The sequence below is a fragment of the Zootoca vivipara genome, chromosome 3, assembly GCF_963506605.1.
Source record: "Zootoca vivipara chromosome 3, rZooViv1.1, whole genome shotgun sequence".
Taxonomy (NCBI): domain Eukaryota; kingdom Metazoa; phylum Chordata; class Lepidosauria; order Squamata; family Lacertidae; genus Zootoca; species Zootoca vivipara.
In genome coordinates, this window is record NC_083278.1 from 2,130,945 (window position 1) to 2,149,834 (window position 18,890).

Below are 18,890 nucleotides of genomic sequence, written 5' to 3' on the forward strand. Positions count from 1 at the left end.
AAATGGAGCGAGGCGGGGGCACAGGAGTGATCTCTGCACCATGGCGCCCGGGCGCCCGACGTGCTTGAGACGGCCCTGGTATTCCTTACGTGTCGGGGAAATTCCAGGATTATGGCAGACCCCCTCCCCCAATAAATTCCCTGCTACGATGCCAATTATGGGCTCAAGGAACGATCCGTGTGGGGAACTCTCCCTTCTCCCTTCCCACAATTTCAGGCAAGAGCCACCCATGGCGCTGGGTGGGAAACTCACCCTCTCGGCCTTCCAGCCTGAAGATGCGGAAAGACGGTGTCCGTTCGGAGACTAATCCGGGGCTACCTCAGAGAGAGAGAGAGAGAGAGAGAAGGAGAAACTACTACCGGGAAACTTCTCCCTCCCTCACGCACGCCGAAGTCCGATCTCTCCCTCCGTGAAGCGCTTGACAGTGCCGTCTTCCACAGCCTGCTCTTGGGCGGCCAATCCCCAGCGCCCATGCGAAGCCGTCGGATCAACCAATCCAGCCATGGCAATGGGTGATTGGCTGATAGGAGTGGTAAACCTGTTGATGACTGTTAACGACTGTAATTGGTCTTGCAGGAAAAAGCAAGTGCTGAGGTGCTAAAGAAAGCTTGATCATGTATATTGAGATAAGAATCCAGTGTCCTTATTCAGACCAGGTCTCTCCATGGTTTTAAGCTTGGTAATAAGTTGCAATTCAGCAACTTCTCTTTCCAGTCTGTTTCTGAAATTTTTCTTTAATAAAACAGCTACTTTGAGATCTTGTATAGATTTTTTATTTTTATGACAGCTCTCTTTCTCAAGCTCTGGGAGGAAGACCTTTCATTGCCTACAGACAGCCACCCAATCTTAAACAACTCCTCACCCACAATAAGACAACCACCAGATTTAACATGGATACTGGTACCAGAGCCTCCAATAAACCCAGATGCCAACTTTGCTGCCACATACACCCAGACAACACCATTACTGGCCCCAACAACATCCAACATACCATCTCAGGACTATTTAATAGCTCATATTCTAACATTGTGTATGCAATCAAATGCCAACAGTGCCCTTCAGCTCTCTATATTGGACAAACAGGCCAAACCCTACGCCAAAGGATAAATGGACATAAATCTGAATTACAAGACAGAGAAACCAGTAGGAGAACACTTCAATCTCCCAGGACATTCTATACAAGATCTCAAAGTAGCTGTCTTACTACAAAAGAATTCCAGAAATAGACTGGAAAGAGAAGTTGCTGAATTGCAACTTATCACCAAGCTTAAAACCATGGAGAGACCTGGTTTGAACAGAGAAGTTGGATTTTAGTCTATCACCCATTTAGTTAGTCTATCACCCATTTCCACCACCCCTCCCCACCTTTTCTCTACATATAAGCGTCTGGGGACTTCTAATTCAGTGTATCTGAAGAAGTGTGCATGCACACGAAAGCTCATACCAAAATAAAAACTTAGTTGGTCTTTAAGGTGCTGCTGGAAGGAATTTTTTTATTTATGTACATGTTTGCTTGGTGCATTTATGAACATTTATTATATATCTAAGACCTTAAAATTCTTATAACAATTGTCAACGGTCTGGGATCTTTGGATGGAGGGCAGTATACCAATTTATTAAATCATCATCAAAATAATTTAAACAGCAGTCTACGCCAGCTTTGAAGCTTTTACTTTTGAGCAACCTATTGAAAGTGGAGGGCGAAGTGTGTGGGGTGGGGCATAAGAGCCAACTCCTAGGGACCGAGAGTTATTCGCCCCCCCCCCCAAAACATAATATTTGAGGAACCGGCCGTCCCTCCACAGTTGATGGGCATCGCCATTCAAACGGTGTGTGCCGTGTCGCGTGATCGATTATGCGGGCCAGGCCTCACCTACCCCGCCCCCTATTTTATTCAAGTTAGCCCCCCCTGTTGTGAGAGAGAGAGCTCCACAGGAGGCAGGATCCACAACACGACCACGTAGGACGAGTCGGGCGCCTCAGCCTCCTTCAGGGCAAACTTGGCTCCCATCCAGCGGCAGCTGCCTTCTTTCCCACAAAACCCCGGCGCGTGCAACTTTCCGCAGATGGGCGCCAGCGCCACCCAATGACCGGGCCGTTCGGTGTAAACAACCCCGCCCCGGCGGTGGCGGTGCGAGCCAATAGAAACGGCGACGCTGAGGCGAGTATGTATGTGGTGGCGGTGGAAGCCGAGCCCCTCCCTCCTTTTTCCTCCCTTTCCCAACCCCGCCTATTAACTTGCGAGGAGGGTTTCCCACCCGCGCGCCTTGCGGCCAATGATCGACGCGGCCCTGCGACCAATGCGCTCGCCGGCTTTGGGAGGGCTCCCGCCCGTTTTGCCAATGGCGTGCTCCGAGCGGCGCCTGTTCGGTTGCGCCTGCTGGGGCGAAAGTTGGTGTGAGGTGCGCACCTCTGGCAGCAGGAGGGTGGCGGCTGTGGAATGCGAGGAGCCGGAGCTGCTGCGGCTGCTTCGGGGTCCCGGAGGAGAAACAGCGCCGCCGCCGCCTCCCTTTCCCTGGCTGGGGCTTTTTTATTTCTCGGGTGGGGAAAGCGGACCCTTCCCTGCTTGGACCGAGGCGGGTCAGCAGCTGCCGGCGCGGTTGTCATGGGCAGCCCCAGCCCTGGCCGGTGTGTGTGACAGCCCCGACGGAGCCTCGCCTGGCTGGGACTGAGGGCTGCGCGGAAGCAGCGGGAAGAAGGTAAGAGCCAGAGGCGAAGGCGGCGAAGGCTCCCCCATCCCTGCGGCTTATTTCGTGCGTCTCCCCCTCGGCCGCCCACCCGCCAGCCCCTCGCCGCGAGGTCCGCGGAGGGTCCCTCAGCCTGGCCAAGGCGGTGCTGGGCGCCGGGGATGGAGAACGGGCAGCGGAGCCTTCTTCCGCGCAAGGCGAAAGTGTCGGGAGCGCCCCTCGAGCGAGGCGGGCAGACACAATGCAGGCGAGGAGTCTCGGAAAACGGAGAAATGTCTGAAGCAGGAGAGATCTCCCAGCGGCGAAAGAAGCGGCCTCTGCTCACCACACGCTCCCCTCGCCCCTCGCCGGCCTCCTTCCCATTTAGGCTCCTGCTGCTGCAGCTGCTGCTGCTGCTGCTGCGCTTTCCCTTTCCTCTTCCCCCTGTCCAGAATGCCCAACAAGAAGTAGTAAATAGCTGCACTTTCCGTAGCCCCTGCCTTGTTTTCGTGGCTGGAAAGTAGTGCCACAGATGGAAGGGGATCTGTTTGCTATTCGGTGGAGGAAAAGGATATCCCTGCCCTAAGCTGCTGAAGCTCAGGAAATGTCTTTTACCCTCTTGCACCCTGAATCTAAATGCCTGCTGCTGCTGCTGCTGCCACCGGCACCACCAGTATGCTCGTACTTTCCCAACATGCAGATTCCCCTGTAGAAAGGAGGTGAGGGAAGAAACAACTGTTACACCTTTTTTCCATCATCATGGAGACAAAGAACTTTGCAGCTCCCTCTGTGTGTACTATTGGCAGCACCTTGATATATAGCCTGGCTTCCAAGAGATGCTGGAGGGTGGCCCTTCTGATTTTTTGTATTTTGTTTGGGATGATGAGTGTGTTGATAAAATAACTGATTGGTTTGTTTCCAGACAGACTTGTGGCTTGCATTCCTGAAATTGCTTCTGCGTTTCTCTCCCTATCTCTGAGGGTTTGGTAAGGGGTGTGGGTCTCTCTCTCTCTCATGTGTACAGTGTTGCGGGTCCATGAATGCCATATGGAAAAACATAAGAAATTTCCCACAATTGTAACATTATCAGATACAGCACATACAGCCACTGCCTCACTTGAATTCTGTTTTGCTTTCCAGTCTGACAGCCTGAACCTCATTTGAGCCCAAGAAGAGGAATGACGACTCTCTGAGGAAACTTCCTTGCACTTGCATTTTCTCCTTGTCATGGTTCATGATTGCACTCACTCAACAATGTGCTGTTCACTTAAAAGAAGATTTACTCTGGGAAAGGGATATCCAGAACATGCATCCTGAGCATCCTTTCAACATCTTCTGTTTCAATTGTTTTTATTAGACTTACATGTAGCTTGCTTAGCGCAAACGAACTATTATACCTGCCTTGCTTAACCTGAGACTTTCTACATCTGTTGAGGCTTTGGCTTTTTTAGCTGCTTGTCATCATGGCTTCTGTATGGAAAAGACTGCAACGTGTTGGAAAACATGCATCCAAGTTCCAGTTTGTGGCCTCTTACCAGGAACTAATGGTTGAGTGCACTAAGAAATGGTAAGTAACATGTTCTGTTGGAATGAGCTGCTGTTACTTGAACAAGCTGTTGCCTCTTTGGATGATGATTACTGCGTCTCCAAAAGGGACAGAAGGCAGTTTGCAAATTTCCGTTTATAAATGCTTTGCTTTGCACTTAATCTGTCCCTGTAAAAATAATTACTGCTTGTTCACCAGGATTATATGGTCACATCAAGCATTTATTACGTAGATATGTGCAGGTTTGGACAGTTTTTCTGCAATTTTGTGACTTTTATTTGTCTTGTAACAAGTCCTAATGTTACCAAGGCAGGCTCTTGGTAGCCCCACAAACCTGATACAGTCAAACCTCGGTTCTCAAATGGCTTCGTTTTCGAACATTTCAGCTCCCAAATACCAAAAACCTGGAAGTAAATGCTCTGGTTTTAAAACGTTTTTCGCAACCAAATGTCCGATGTGGCTTCTGTTAGAGTACAAGAAGCTCTTGCAACCAATCGGAAGTCACACCTCGGTTGTCAAATGTTTCAAAAGTTGAACAGTCTTCCACAATGGATTGCGTTCAACAACTGAGGTTTGACTGTAGGTAGTTGATGGCAGAGGGATATGTAAAGGACTTAGCAGGGCTGACAATATTATTCATTTCTCTCTGCGTATGTCTGACTTTTGCTTTTGTCTGAAAATACTTTCTTTCAACTCTGGAATGGGAACAGCCAAGATTCAGCCTTGGGAATTATCTCAAGTTATTTGCTTAGTCAGACAAGAATTCTGTGTTGCAGTAACCCAATGGGACATAGTTTAAATTAGTCAGAACAGTCTAGCCAATCAGCTGTATGGGCCTGTCCCCGTTCCCCCCCCCCCATTCACTGCAAAGTATGCTTTAAAAACTGGTAGGCTTCTGCTTCTCTTCGCAGTAAAAAAGAATAAAGAAATACCGTATTTGCTTTAGCCAAATCACTAACTTAAAAGAATGCAGTCTCTTTGACAGAATTGCAATACCTGTGTTCACTATTCCGTTCTGCAATATCAGTTTAGATAGAGAATACTTGGCATTTCTCAGTAGCAGGTACTGCATACGCTGTGTGTGTATATGTTTTGGAATAAATAAATAAAACCTGTTTTCTAATTCTTGCTGTCACATTCACCATCTGTGCAGGGCACTCAAAGAATCATGAGGTTAATAGGAACTCACAAGGGTCATTTAGTCCAACCCCCTGCAATGCAGGAATCTCAGCAAAGCATCCCTGACAAATGGCTGTCTCACCTCTGCTTAAAAACCTCCAATGAAGGAGAGTCCATTAGCATCCATGGGAATCCATTTTGCTGTAAAACAGCTCTTAACACCTGAAAGTTCTTCCTAATGTTTAGTCCTTACTTGCAGTTTGAATCCATGGGGTTGGATCCTACCCTCTAGAGCGGCTCGCTTTTATTAGCCAGAATGGGCAAGGATCAAGGAGACAGGTGGTCAGTTTCACTCGTCCAAGCAGCCTGTCCACATCCTCGGAGGTGAGATGAGTGCCGCAACCCCAGTCGTTTGTGACTGGACTTAATGGTCAGGGGTCCTTCGGCCAGTAAAGTAGTAGTAGTAGTAGTAGTAGTAATAATAATAATATAATAATTAATAATAATAATATTTGAACCCCGCCCATCTGGCTGAGTCTCCCCAGCCACTCTGGGCGGCTCCCAATCGAATATTAAAACAATACAGCATTAAATATTAAAAAACTTCCCTAAACAGGGCTGCCTTCAGATTTTTTTAAAAATAGGATAGCTGCTTATTTCCTTGACATCTGTTGGAAGGGCATTCCACAAGGTGGGTGCCACTATCGAGAAGGCCCTCTGTCTGGTTCCCTGTAGCCTCACTTCTCACAATGAGGGTGCTGGATCTCAGTGTTCGGGCTGAATGATGGGGGTGGAGATGCTCCTTCAGGTATACTGGACCGAGGCCGTTTAGGGTTTAAAGGTCAACACCAACCGCCTCCAGGCACTCACACAGGACATTCACTGCTTTCACTGGTTCTGATTTGAAAGAGAGGTAGAGCTGGGTGTCATCTGCATACTGATGAACACCCAGCCCAAGCCCCCTGATGATGTCTACCAGTGGCTTCATATAGATATTAAAAAGCATGGGGGAGAGAATGGAACCCTGAGGCACCCCCCAAGTGAGAGCCCAGGGGTCTGAACACACATCCCCCACCCCCCACTTTCTGGTCACGGCCCAGGAGGAAGGAGCGGAACCACTGTATGACAGTGCCCCCAGCTCCCCTAGACGGTCCAGAAGGATGTTATGGTCAATGGTGTCAAAGGCTGCTGAGAGATCCAGCAGAACTAGGAAACAACTCTCACCTTTGTCCCTAGCTCGCCGGAGATCATTGACCAGTGCAACCAAGGCAGTTTCAGTCCCATGGTGAGGCCTGAATCCTGAAGGGATCCAAATGGTCCACATCCTCATCATGGGACTGAAACTGCCTTGGTCGCAGCCCGGACACTGAGATTCAATGCCGAGGGCCTTCTGGCGGTTCCCTCACTGCGAGAAGTAAGCTACAGGGAACCAGGCAGAGGGCCTTCTCGGTAGTGGCGCCCGCCCTGTGGAACACCCTTCCATCGGAGGTCAAGGAGATAAACAACTACCTGACATTTAGAAAACACCTAAAGGCAGCCCTGTTTAGGGAAGTTTTTAATCTGTGATATTTTAATGTATTTTGGTATTTGTTGGAAGCCGCCCAGAATGGTAGGGTATAAATAAAACAACAACAACAACAATCCTCCAAGCATGCTTGGAGTTGTTCAGCAACTGCCCACTCAATCACCTTGCCCAAGAATGGTAAATTTGAGACTGGGTGATAGTTGGCCATATTGCCCGGGTCTAAAGATGTTTTTTTAAGAAGCGGTTTAATGACCGCCTCTTTCAGCAGGTCTGGGAAGACTCCCTCACAGAGGAAAGCATTCATCACCCCACGGAGCCCATTGCCCAGCCCATCCCGGCTCGCTTTTATTAGCCAGAATGGGCAAGGATCAAGGAGACAGGTGGTCAGTTTCACTCGTCCAAGCAGCCTGTCCACATCCTCGGAGGTGAGATGAGTGCCGCAACCCCAGAGTCGTTTGTGACTGGACTTAATGGTCAGGGGTCCCTTTACCTTTATGCTCACACAATCAGCTAATCCCTGATCTAACTTGTGTACTCTGAGTCAGTGTCACTTTGGCTGTAGACACTCTCAGTGTCTGAAGTTATGTCTGAGAACAAAAATCTTTGTCATTTCTCATTCTGTCATACATCTTCATTTGATGTGCAGCCAAACTCATTACCAGAGGCAGGACAATGTTATTCATTTAATATATTTATGTGCTATATTACAGGTGAAACATACAAAGTGCTTTACAGGAAAACGAAACAAATATTAAAACATCAAATACAAGCTGCAAAGACAGAATTTAGGATCATGGATTATGATGTCTGCCCTGGGGGTCATATTTTAAGTGTCCTTTTATTAAGACTTGAAATCTTGATCCCTTCTCCCTGCAGTGCAAGATAGCCCTTAGGTAGCAGTGCTTATAGTGATTGTGGAGAGGACTAATTAAGCTATCTTGGGATGAGACGGCTCATTCTTGGGCAGTTCAGCAATCTGTGTGAGTTCATCTTTTTAGGATGAATGTTTGCAGGATTTTTGCCTGCATTATTGGCATTATTGTTACATACAGTGGTACCTTGACATCCGAACGATTCGACTTCCGAAGGTTTCGACTTCCGAAGTCGACAACCCCGGAAGTCTTTTCGCCCCGCACGCCCCGCGCCTGCGCAAAGCAGTGCGCGTGGTCGGCGCATGCGCAGAAGCAGCGCTTTGACAACTGAAGACTTCGACTTACGAAGACGGCTGCGGAACGTCTTCGTAAGTCGAGGTACCACTGTATTTAGAAAATGTGCCGCCTGATCACATGTGAATCTAAGCATGCCTAAGCCCATTCATTTCAAGAGGTTTTTGTATGCTTGACTCTGCATAGACTTGGACCTAACTCAAAGGATATCTTGAATTTCAACTGTTCTCTGTAAGGGGGACTAAGCAGTCTTGAAATACAGTCCACCTGTGTTAAAGCTATAAGCACTTTCTGTGCAAAACTGGATAACCATATTTTGGCAACAAAAGTGCCTTCTTTCTTTTTGGTGTCTTGATGCTTATTTTGGTATGTCAGTGAACAGTTTAGACCTTCTAAGTTAAATGCTATGTGTGTTGGTTTGTGGAAGGCAGGAAAATTGGCCCCAAAGCAACAAGATAGGATTAAAATGCTTTCCTGTCCTCTGCCTTTAAGAGCCACGTCTGCCATGATGTGGCAATTTAGGATCATGATTATAATGTCTGCCCTGGGGGTCATATTGTAAGTGTCCTTTTATTAAGACTCTAGCAAACATGATCTTATTTTAATGCACTGGCATTTGAACATTCCAACAAAACAATGCCATTTTTGTAGCAATAATAGACCATTCATATGGTAAACTGACCAACAATGAAGTATTAAAATACAGTAGGGAGGAAAGTGTGGTTGTAAGAAAAGATTGTTCATGAAAGTGGTGGAAGGGGTGGGAAGACTGGTTCAGATGTATTCCTCAAAGATCTGCATAAATTTTTCATTCTGCGCTACTTATGTATGGATGTGAAAATAATACTTAATTACTTTGTTCATTGAAGAACTCTTACATTTTCATTCATTTCAAATGAAGCTGCATCTAACTTTAGTTGTCCTTTTATATGTTCATCCAAATACTTCTCAAATGAAATGAGACTTGGCTGTGCAAAGTTAATGGGAAACTGCTTTTGCTCTACTTTTCTGCATCTTTATCGTTGGTTTTCCTCTAAAAATGGATTAGCTCATGGCAGAGCCTCATCTGCCCTGCATATAGTAAAGAGATTTTCTGTCTTCAGTTTTAGGGATTTCCATAATTCTTGACCCTAACAATGCTAACTATTAAAAATGGATAGTCCCTGACCCTGTTAGTTATGGTATGTCTAAAATTGTCAGCAGGTCATTATAGAAAATAGGATGTTAGGTCTGATTGAAATTCTGTCTTCTCTTCCCCCCACTCCTATCAGCCCCATCGTATAACCTACAAGTTCTTGTCAAAGTTAATGGGTATTGTTGCACCACATATCTTTATGGGCAAGCCTTCTATCTGTAGAAGGGGACACTGCAACTCTCAAAGCCATTGTACACTTTGATAGCTGTGAACATTCCAGCCTCTTAGGCACAAATCTTGACCCTGGGCAACTGCTGGTGGTCATGACTTGTCTGCATGTGGTCTTGGTAACCTGTGGAACTGGATGGTATTGTCCAATGTGCTTGAGGTTTTATAAACTCTGTGCTAGCCATCTGTTTGGAGTGTGTGTGTGCATTATTGTGTGCATCCTATTATTGCATGTGCAGATCTGTGGATTAGGAGAAATCATTATCTTGGTATGCAGTCCTCTTCGTCCCACCCTACTCTCTTCTCTGATATCATGACTTCCTACTTGCTCTAGAAATTGTCTGGAATTGTGGGGCTTTTGGGCTTTTTATGAACACCCAGTAATGCTACATGCTGCTAAAACTGTACCTAACTGTAAGCTTTGTCTTATAAGGGGCACGTTCTAGCAACTCCTGGAGAGAGAGAAGGTTTGCAAGGAGAAATATTAGGATTGGTTCATAGATTGGTGCTTGCTTTGCCTGCACTGGCTTCAAGTGTGGGATAGCGCTGTGAGTGTATGTGCATCTGGGCAAGAGTGATACACTGCTGCATTTCATTGTATGGCGTGACATTGGTCTTCTAGGCCATTGGTTTTCAACTGGTATGTTGTGGCACCCTGAGGTGACTTGAGAAACATTCAGGGGAGCTGGGGGGGGGGTGTTTTTCATTAACTTGCAGTCCATATCTTCCTGCATTATCTCTCTCTCTCTCTCTCTCTCTCTGAGGAACATTCAGGGGAGTCTGCAGCTTTAACTTGCACATTCCCCTGAATGGATTTATCTTCTTAAATCTCCATACACACAGTAACAAAAGTCCTCCTCAGCTTCAATAACTAACAGTTCCTTAGTTTTATACATAGGGCTTGAGGAATACAAGAAAATATCAAAGTAGCTTCATGGATGTGTATGTGCTCTATAAGGAGGGATTTAAAAATAACCCTGAAAGTGAGGAGTGTCTCTCCTTCTACATGCAACATCCCTTTTCTTCTCTACCTCTTCTCCCAGGCAACCCCCTCCTCCTTAACTGTCACCCAGCTTTATGGGGACAGACAGGATGTTGCAGGAAAGGACCATGTTTGCATGTGTTGTGTGTTTCTTGCTTTCTTTCCCCCGGCAATGACAAAATATTTCTGCTTCTGATCTTAATCTTTTTTTGCCCTCTGCACCCCCCCTACTATGTGCACACTAGAATCATAGAATCATAGAATCATAGAGTTGGAAGAGACCACAAGGGCCATCCAGTCCAACCCCCTGCCAAGCAGGAAACACCATCAAAGCATTCCTGACAGATGGCTGTCAAGCCTCTGCTTAAAGACCTCCAAAGAAGGAGACTCCACCACACTCCTTGGCAGCAAATTCCACTGCCGAACAGCTCTTACTGTCAGGAAGTTCTTCCTAATGTTTAGGTGGAATTTTCTTTCTTGTAGTTTGAATCCGTTGCTCCGTGTCCGCTTCTCTGGAGCAGCAGAAAACAACCATTCTCCCTCCTCTGTATGACATCCTTTTATATATTTGAACATGGTTATCATATACCCCTTAACCTTCTCTTCTCCAGGCTAAACATACCCAGCTCCCTAAGCCGTTCCTCATAAGGCATCGTTTCCAGGCCTTTGACCATTTTGGTTGCCCTCTTCTGGACACGTTCCAGCTTATCAGTATCCTTCTTGAACTGTGGTGCCCAGAACTGGACACAGTACTCCAGGTGAGGTCTGACCAGAGCAGAATACAGTGGTGCTATTACTTCCCTTGATCTAGATGCTATACTCCTATTGATGCAGCCCAGAATTGCATTGGCTTTTTTAGCTGCTGCATCACACTGCTGACTCATGTCAAGTTTGTGGTCTACCAAGACTCCTAGATCCTTTTCACATGTACTGCTCTCAAGCCAGGTGTCTCCCATCCTGTATTTGTGCCTTTCATTTTTTTTGCCCAAGTGTAGTACTTTACATTTCTCCTTGTTAAAATTCATCTTGTTTGCTTTGGCCCAGTTGTCTAATCTGTTAAGGTCATTCTGAAGTGTGATCCTGTCCTCTGGGGTGTTAGCCACCCCTCCCAATTTGGTGTCATCTGCAAACTTGCTCAGGATGCCCTCAAGCCCATCATCCAAGTCATTGATAAAGATGTTGAACAAGACTGGGCCCAAGACAGAACCCTGTGGCACCCCACTAGTCACTACTCTCCAGGATGAGGAGGAGCCATTGATGAGCACCCTTTGGGTTCGGTCAGTAAGCCAGTTACAAATCCACTGAATGGTAGCATTGTCTAGCCCACATTTTACCAGCTTCTTTACAAGAATATCATGGGGCACCTTGTCAAAGGCCTTGCTGAAATCAAGATAGGCTACATCCACAGCTTTCCCTTCATCTACCAGGCTTGTAATTCTGTCAAAAAATGAGATCAGATTAGTCTGACATGACTTATTTTTCAGGAACCCATGCTGACTTTTAGTGATCACAGAGTTTCTTTCTAGGTGCTCACAGACTGTTTGCTTAATGATCTGCTCTAGAATCTTTCCTGGTATTGATGTCAGGCTGACTGGGCGGTAATTGTTTGGGTCCTCTCTTTTCCCCTTTTTGAAAATAGGGACAACATTTGCCCTCCTCCAGTCTGCTGGAACTTCGCCTGTTCTCCAGGAATTTTCAAAGATTATTGCCAGTGGTTCTGAAATCACCTCTGCCAGTTCTTTTAATACTCTTGGATGTAGTTCATCTGGCCCTGGAGACTTGAATACATCTAAACTAGCCAAGTATTCTTGTACTACCTCCTTACTTATTCTGGGCTGTGTTTCCCCTGCTGAATCATCTGCTCCATATTCTTCAGGTCGGGCGTTGTTTTCTTTCTTGGAGAAGACTGAGGCAAAGAAGGCATTGAGGAGTTCTGCCCAGGGTGGATTTGATTTAAATCAAACTGATTTAAATCACGATTTAAATCACGATTTAAATCACTAGTCAGTAAGGCTTGATTTAAATCATAGTTGATTTAAATCATAAAGACTAATTCTTGCTGGTATAACTTTAATATGCAAGTAGATGAAGATTTTTAGAATAACAACTTTTCATATTAGTTTTTTTATCCCCAGTTTAATAGGTTAATCATTCATATTTGGACAACTTTACTGTTGTACTTAGGAAGGAGAAAAATAATCATTACCTTAATAGTAACAATTTAAATAGATTTATTCAACTGAAACAATAACATTTCAGCAAATGTTATTTGCTTAAACAAACATCCATGTTTGTTAACTAATTTGGCTAAACAAAAACAATATATATATATTTTAAGAAACTTAGACTGTCAGCCCAGCCTACACATGAAAAACTTAAATACTGTCCACTCCAAACAATCAGAAAAATATTGTTTCTATTCTATTCACTGAACTTCTTGAAACTTAGCACTGAATGGGTTGCTTCTGTATTCATAGGTTTGTAGAACAATAGGATTAAGGTCTTTTTCTCAACTCTGTTCATGTTATAACATTTTTGCTGTGAAGAAGAGGCATGTGATCTCTGTTGAGTCAAATTCAGTTTTGAGAACTGCAAAAGTAAACCAAGCACCTGTGATAATATCTTGTAGGCAGAGAAACTGCCCAATAATCTTACAAAAACCTCTGGAAGAGCATGACATTGTGAATGGATTAATGGAATTTATTTACCCCAAAAATTAAACATACACAACCTTATACTACATAATTAAAAAACTAATCTTTATTTCATGATGGAATAACCTTTGGATGGTAATATGTTTTCCTCAAAAAGCATTTTATTTAAAAAAATCCAATTTAAATCAAAAAAATCGATTTAAATCAAAAAAATCCGATTTAAATCAAAAAAATCCGATTTTTTTGATTTTTTTAAAAAAATCATTGATTTTTATCCACCCTGGTTCTGCCCTTTCTCTGTCCCCTGTTTGCATTTCACCATCTTCTCCTCTGAGTGACCCCACTGTTTCCTTGTTTTTCCTTTTGCTACGGACATACCCATAAAAGCCCTTTTTGTTGCTTTTAACCTCTCTAGCGAGCCTGAGTTCATTCTGTGCTTTAGCTTTTCTGACTTTGTCTCTACACGTGCTGGCTATATGTTTGAATTCCTCTCTGGAGATTTCCCCCCTTTTCCATTTTTTGTACATATCCCTTTTAAATCTTAACTCAGTCAAAAGTTCTTTAGATAGCCAGCCTGGCTTCTTTAGGCACCTTCCATGTTTCCGTCTCATTGGTATTGCCTGAAGTTGTGCTTTTAATATCTCCCTTTTAACAAACTCCCAACCATCATAAACTCCCTTCCCTTTTAGTATTACTGTCCATGGGATTTCACCCAGCGTTTCCCTAAGTTTTCTGAAGTTGGCTTTCTTAAAGTCTAGAATTTGGACCTTAGTATGCTTGGTTGCTCCTTTCCGCTGGATAATAAACTCCAGAAGAGCATGGTCACTCCCACCTAATGATCCTGCCACTTCTATCCCACTAACCAAGTCAGGGAAAGGCAGGCTGGGTCTGCCAGGTTTGTCAACTCAGCCCTGCACAGCAGTGGTGGTGTTTGTGTTTCCTTAGACACATGCACTCCCAATTACACGCGTGCAAAAAATGGTGCTGAAAAGCAGCAGGGCGGAATGGGGGAATCTCCACTTAATGTAATGGAAACCCAGTGTAAGTGACTCCCCCCGGTGAGCCACAGAAATAATGTCTTTGTCCAAGGTAGCCGTGGACTCAAAAAGGTTGAAACCCACTGGTCTAGGTTATAATATACTGTAAACCTTCTACACTAGATGCTTCCTTGATTTTTAGTTCCCTATGCATAAGCTTTCATAGAGATCTGTATTTTCACAAGACCTCTTCTGCACACATGGCTGAGCACTTCATGTACTCAAGCTCATCTGATGGCTCTGCAATATTTCTCCCACGTGCAAAAATACAATGTATCCATTAAGACATGCCAGGAAATGAGGAGATTCCTTTACAAGTGGGTGTCACTTCCTTAATTCATTTCATTTTGCCCATGTTTTGGCAAGCACATGTTATCTATCTTGGTTGGAATGTATATTCTTCTTTAGCTTGGCATGTGAATTGTAAAATTTAACACTTCTGCTGAATGCTGCCCTTTGAAAATAGAGCACTCAGTTCGTATCAGTGTGTAATAGTTCCGTATCACTTGCACTTAATTGGAGGTAGTCCCTGCATTTTAAACTAAATGTGTGTAGTTTTGTAAAAGGAGTCATTCTTGATTCCAGTTCTTATTAAATATGTTTGCCATATGTTTTTCTTTTCCATAGTTTTTCCACAATTGAATGTTGCATAAACTTGGCATTCATAAAGAATAAAATAAAGGAATTCTGTTTACCAGCTTGACCTGCTGTAGAGAAGAGCTCTGTGATCTTGAGTTTGGTGGTGATGGGTGCTTAGGTCAGCTTGCTGTTGCGGATATTAAGAGAATGCCTTCTGCAGGGCCTGGAAACTGCCAAGTCATAAATGCAATGCAAAATGCACAGTGTAAGCAGGGGGCACCCATAAAGGATGCAATAAAGCTTTTATTTCAACATTCATATACTGTATTGGCCCGAATATAAGCCGCACCCGAATATAAGCTGTACCTTTAAAATTGGAGGAGGGGAAAGAAGAAATACCTGAATATAAGCCACTCCATTCCTCGCTGCTCCTGGCTGCATACAGGGGGTGGGGGTGGGGAGCCATGCTGTGTTGCTGGTGGCCTTTCCCCTTCCTTGCTCTGGGGACAGGACGGGGGACTATGCATGGGGCGGGTGCCACTTTGCCACGCTCCTGGCGCTGTTCGCCCCACGCTTCTGGCTGCATGCTGTAAGGTCGTGAATATAAGCCGCACTTTTCACAGTCTGAATTTGGGGGGAAAGTGAGACTTATACTCAGGCCAATACGGTATTCATTTAAAATACATATCACCTGTCTTTAACCCAATGGTGCCAGGATGGAAATATGGTACATTAACTTCATAAAAACGAAGACAAAAAGTAAAATTGTGCAAAATCCAAATTAAAGCACAAACAGCAGCAACGGATCAACATTCTGATGTTGTAGTGTACCTAACACCCCTCCCCAAAGACTTGGCTAAAGTCAAACTGGTGTCTTCACTTTATAGTCACGGAACGAAAGCTGGGGAGTGGCAGGGAAGGTCATTCCAAAGATGTGAGGCTTCTTTGAGATTTTTCCAACCTTATTTTGAAGAAAATGGTGCCTGTAACCTAGGCTTAAGGTGCCATTTGGCAATAAGCTCCTATCTGAGTTTCTAACATTGCTTCCAATACTGCACACTAGATTTTGGTCTTGTTCTAAATGTCTTTTCTCTTGTTTTCCCCATAACCTCAGAAATTTTGTTATGCGTTGTTGTTGTTGTTGTTGTTTAGTCAGTCGTGTCCGACTCTTCGTGACCCCATGGACCAGTGCACACCAGGCACTCCTGTCTTCCACTGCCTTCCGCAGTTTGGCCAGACTCATGTTGGTGTTATGTGTAGGAGCTTCATATTTAAGAAGCCAGTACAGTGGTGCCTCGCTAGACGAATTTAATTCGTTCCACGGGTCTTTTCTTATAATGAAAAATTCGTCTAGCGAATCCCATAGGAATGCACTGAAATTTTTTTGAATTGTTTTTTGCCCATAGGAACGCATTCATTGAATTTCAATGCATTCCTATGGGAAACCGCGATTCACTAGACAAATTTTTCATAAAATGAATTCGTCTAGCGAGGCAACCTCCACTAGAAAAAACCTTTCGTTAAGCGGAAATTTCATTAAGCAGGGCATTCGTTAAGCGAGGCACCACTGTAGTTTCATTTTAGAAATGGTATCAAAAGGTGCCGGAACGCACTTCCCTGAGAAGACCCACTCCAAAGCCAAAGATCAGGTGGCTGTACAAAGGCAGCAGCAGTAGCTGAGGCAGTCACGGGAATGGAGCCTGTCAGGCTCTGTTTGCAGGGCTGCCTCAGCCACGTTTGCATGGGCAGGCGAGGGGTCGGTTGACTGCCTCTTACTCCCAGGAGAAAGAGGCACCTACCTGCCCACCTGTGCGAAGGCGGCTGAGGCACACTGGCAGAGGAACGGGAGTGTGTAGGGAGCGGACTGCCCCCAGCACCACTATTCCAGTAAGGTGCCATCGCTGGGGCCCCCTCGAACATGCGCTGTGCACCCACCCACCCGCCAGGCACCACACCCCCACAGGCGGTGCACCATGCCCCCAGAACGCGCACCACGTCCTCGCGGGCGGCATGCCACGCCCCCGGGATGCCTGCCATGCCCCCTGGGGCCGCCAGCCATGTCCCCGTCTGCTCTCCGCCCCCTGAGGCACAGGCGGCGACTTCATTATACTGCAGGGCGGGCAGCTTCCTGTGCCTCAGCGGAGCACTTTAACAATCTCCTACCTGCCTCTCCAGGTTTCCTGCACATCAGCTGTTAGCTGGGAGGTTGAAGAGCCTCAGCAAAGGCCCACTGTGCCGCTGGCTCTCCTGTACCTCTCTGGAGCCCTGGGGAGCCGGAGGTGCAGCGGGGCTTTGCTGAGGCTGGTCAGGTCTCTCCTCCCACTTCCGGGGCCCAGCTGAGAGCTGTCAGAACGCAGTTCCAGTGAGTTCCATCTGAAAAATCCCTGACTGAAAACAAGTATGAATCCATGCCTGCCCTTTTTCTTTTTTAAATAGCAGCTGCAGTAGGGTGGAATACTTTTAATGTATTTTCTTCTTGGTTTTAATATATCTGTGTGGGGGTTTTGTTTTCGGTTGTAAGTCACTTTTGAGTTGCCTTGTACAAGACAAGCAGCTGATCAATAATAATAACAGGGCTCAATCCAGATCAAAACCATAGCATGTGGGGGAAAGGAGGATTTAGTCCTTTCTTATCAGTTTCATTTTCCTGCCCCGAAGCTCCCTTCCTTGCTGTTATTTGCTTCTGGTGGTGTATCTGCTGGAAAGGGTGATGGGTGGGTGATCTTTGGCAAGAAAATTACAGGGAGGAAAGGGTTAACCTGCCCCTGTATTGTGATTCTGATTTGAATGATCACTACTGTCAGAGGGCCTGGTATGGCTACTCTAGAGTAACGACTCCAGCATGGTCTTTTAAGGTTTTTATTAAGTGCTGATTATTTACAGTGTTCAGAGCAGTAAAAATGCATCCTTAAGGTGAGGTGTCTGAACTCCCGAATGGCGATTGGCGCGTTTTCTTCCAGCACCACAGCTTTGGCAGACCCAACCTCTTCCCCCTACGTTTGCGTCGCAATTCGGGAGTTGGGGGAATTGGCCTCCCCCCTGTGCGTCCTACTTCCTGTCCCACCTGCGGCCTGGGCTCCACAACCTTGCCTGAGCCTCGGACACCACTTCCTGACTCTCCGCTGGAGGCAGAGCTCTCCTTACTCTCTCCCGCGCTTGGGGATGGGCTGGAACTTAAGATGGGAGGGACTTCCCTGTATCCCTCGTCCCTCACATCCATCCCCCTCCCAGGCTCCTCTCCCCCCCTTCCTAGTGGCTCTCCGCTTGCTGGGGACGAGTGAAACCCCAAGAAGTCTGTGGCATCCGAGCCTGTGGGTGTAAAAATTTCCCCCCAATCCTGCGATCTTTCTCCTTCCCCCTGAGAAGACGGGAATCCCAAGAAGTCAGTGGCGTCAGAGCTGGTGGGAGTAAAAATGTTCTGCCAGTCCTCTCCTGCCTCTGACGTCGTTGACCTCGGTGAAACCCACACCTCTTCTTCCGTGTCCTCAAATTCCGCTTCCCATCTCCATGGAGAGCTGCTGCCTGCTATCCCTTCCTCCTGCCCCTCCCCCTCTCCCTCCCTTTCCATGTGCCAGGGCTTGGGCCTGTGGGGGAACAGGGCGTGGAACTCTTCCACTAAAAATTCCTCAGGTACTTCTGTGGCCGGTATCCACTCATTGTGGGACGGCGGAGTGTCCTCCCATGCTATCAGGTACTCCAGTCCTCTCACCCCTCTCCTTGAGTCTAAAATCTCAGTTGCCTCATTGAGCTGTCGGGCGTCTCCCGTCTCCCCCCCTCCCTCTGGAGGCTGATCGCTGTCCCTGAACCTGGTACTTTCCCTGTACGGCGACAGCAGCGATCTATGAAACACTGGGTGCACTCTCATGTCCTCCGGCAGTGCTAGCCTGAAGGCTACCGGGTTGACCTGTTGCGTGACCGTGAAGGGGCCCAGCCTCCTGGGTGCTAACTTCTTGCATCGCCCCCTGGTGGGAAGACCTTCCGAGGATAACCAAACCTTGTCCCCCACCCTGATGACCTCTCCCGGTCGCCTGTGGCGATCTGCCCCCTTCTTGTACGCTTCCTTGGCCCTCTCCAAGTGTTCTCTGAGCTGCTGGTGCACCGTCTCCAGGTCCTCTGCCCAATCCTCTGCCTGTGGGCCCTCTTCCTCCTCCTCCCCCTCCCTCTCCGGGAAAGATCTGAGGTCGCGCCCGTAGTTGGCCTTAAAGGGCGACACCCCTGTGGAGACGTGCACCGCATTGTTGTAGGCAAATTCT

The 18,890-nt window shown here is 46.4% G+C and overlaps 1 protein-coding gene across 5 annotated transcripts in view; it reads left to right on the forward strand.

Moving 5' to 3' along the window:
• Positions 1–2,359: 2,359 nt before the first annotated feature.
• EHBP1 (EH domain binding protein 1) overlaps positions 2,360–18,890 on the forward strand; it is a 281,357-nt gene continuing 264,826 nt past the window's right edge. For 3 of the 5 annotated variants that reach the window (XM_035110447.2, XM_060272318.1, XM_060272319.1), the window contains exons 1-2: positions 2,360–2,699; positions 3,807–4,233. In XM_035110447.2, coding sequence (XP_034966338.2) covers positions 4,130–4,233 — 104 coding nt within the window. In that variant the 5' untranslated portion in view covers positions 2,360–2,699; positions 3,807–4,129. The remainder of the gene's footprint in view (positions 2,700–3,806; positions 4,234–18,890) is intronic. The other 2 variants (XM_035110449.2, XM_035110450.2) reach the window with 1 other exon arrangement.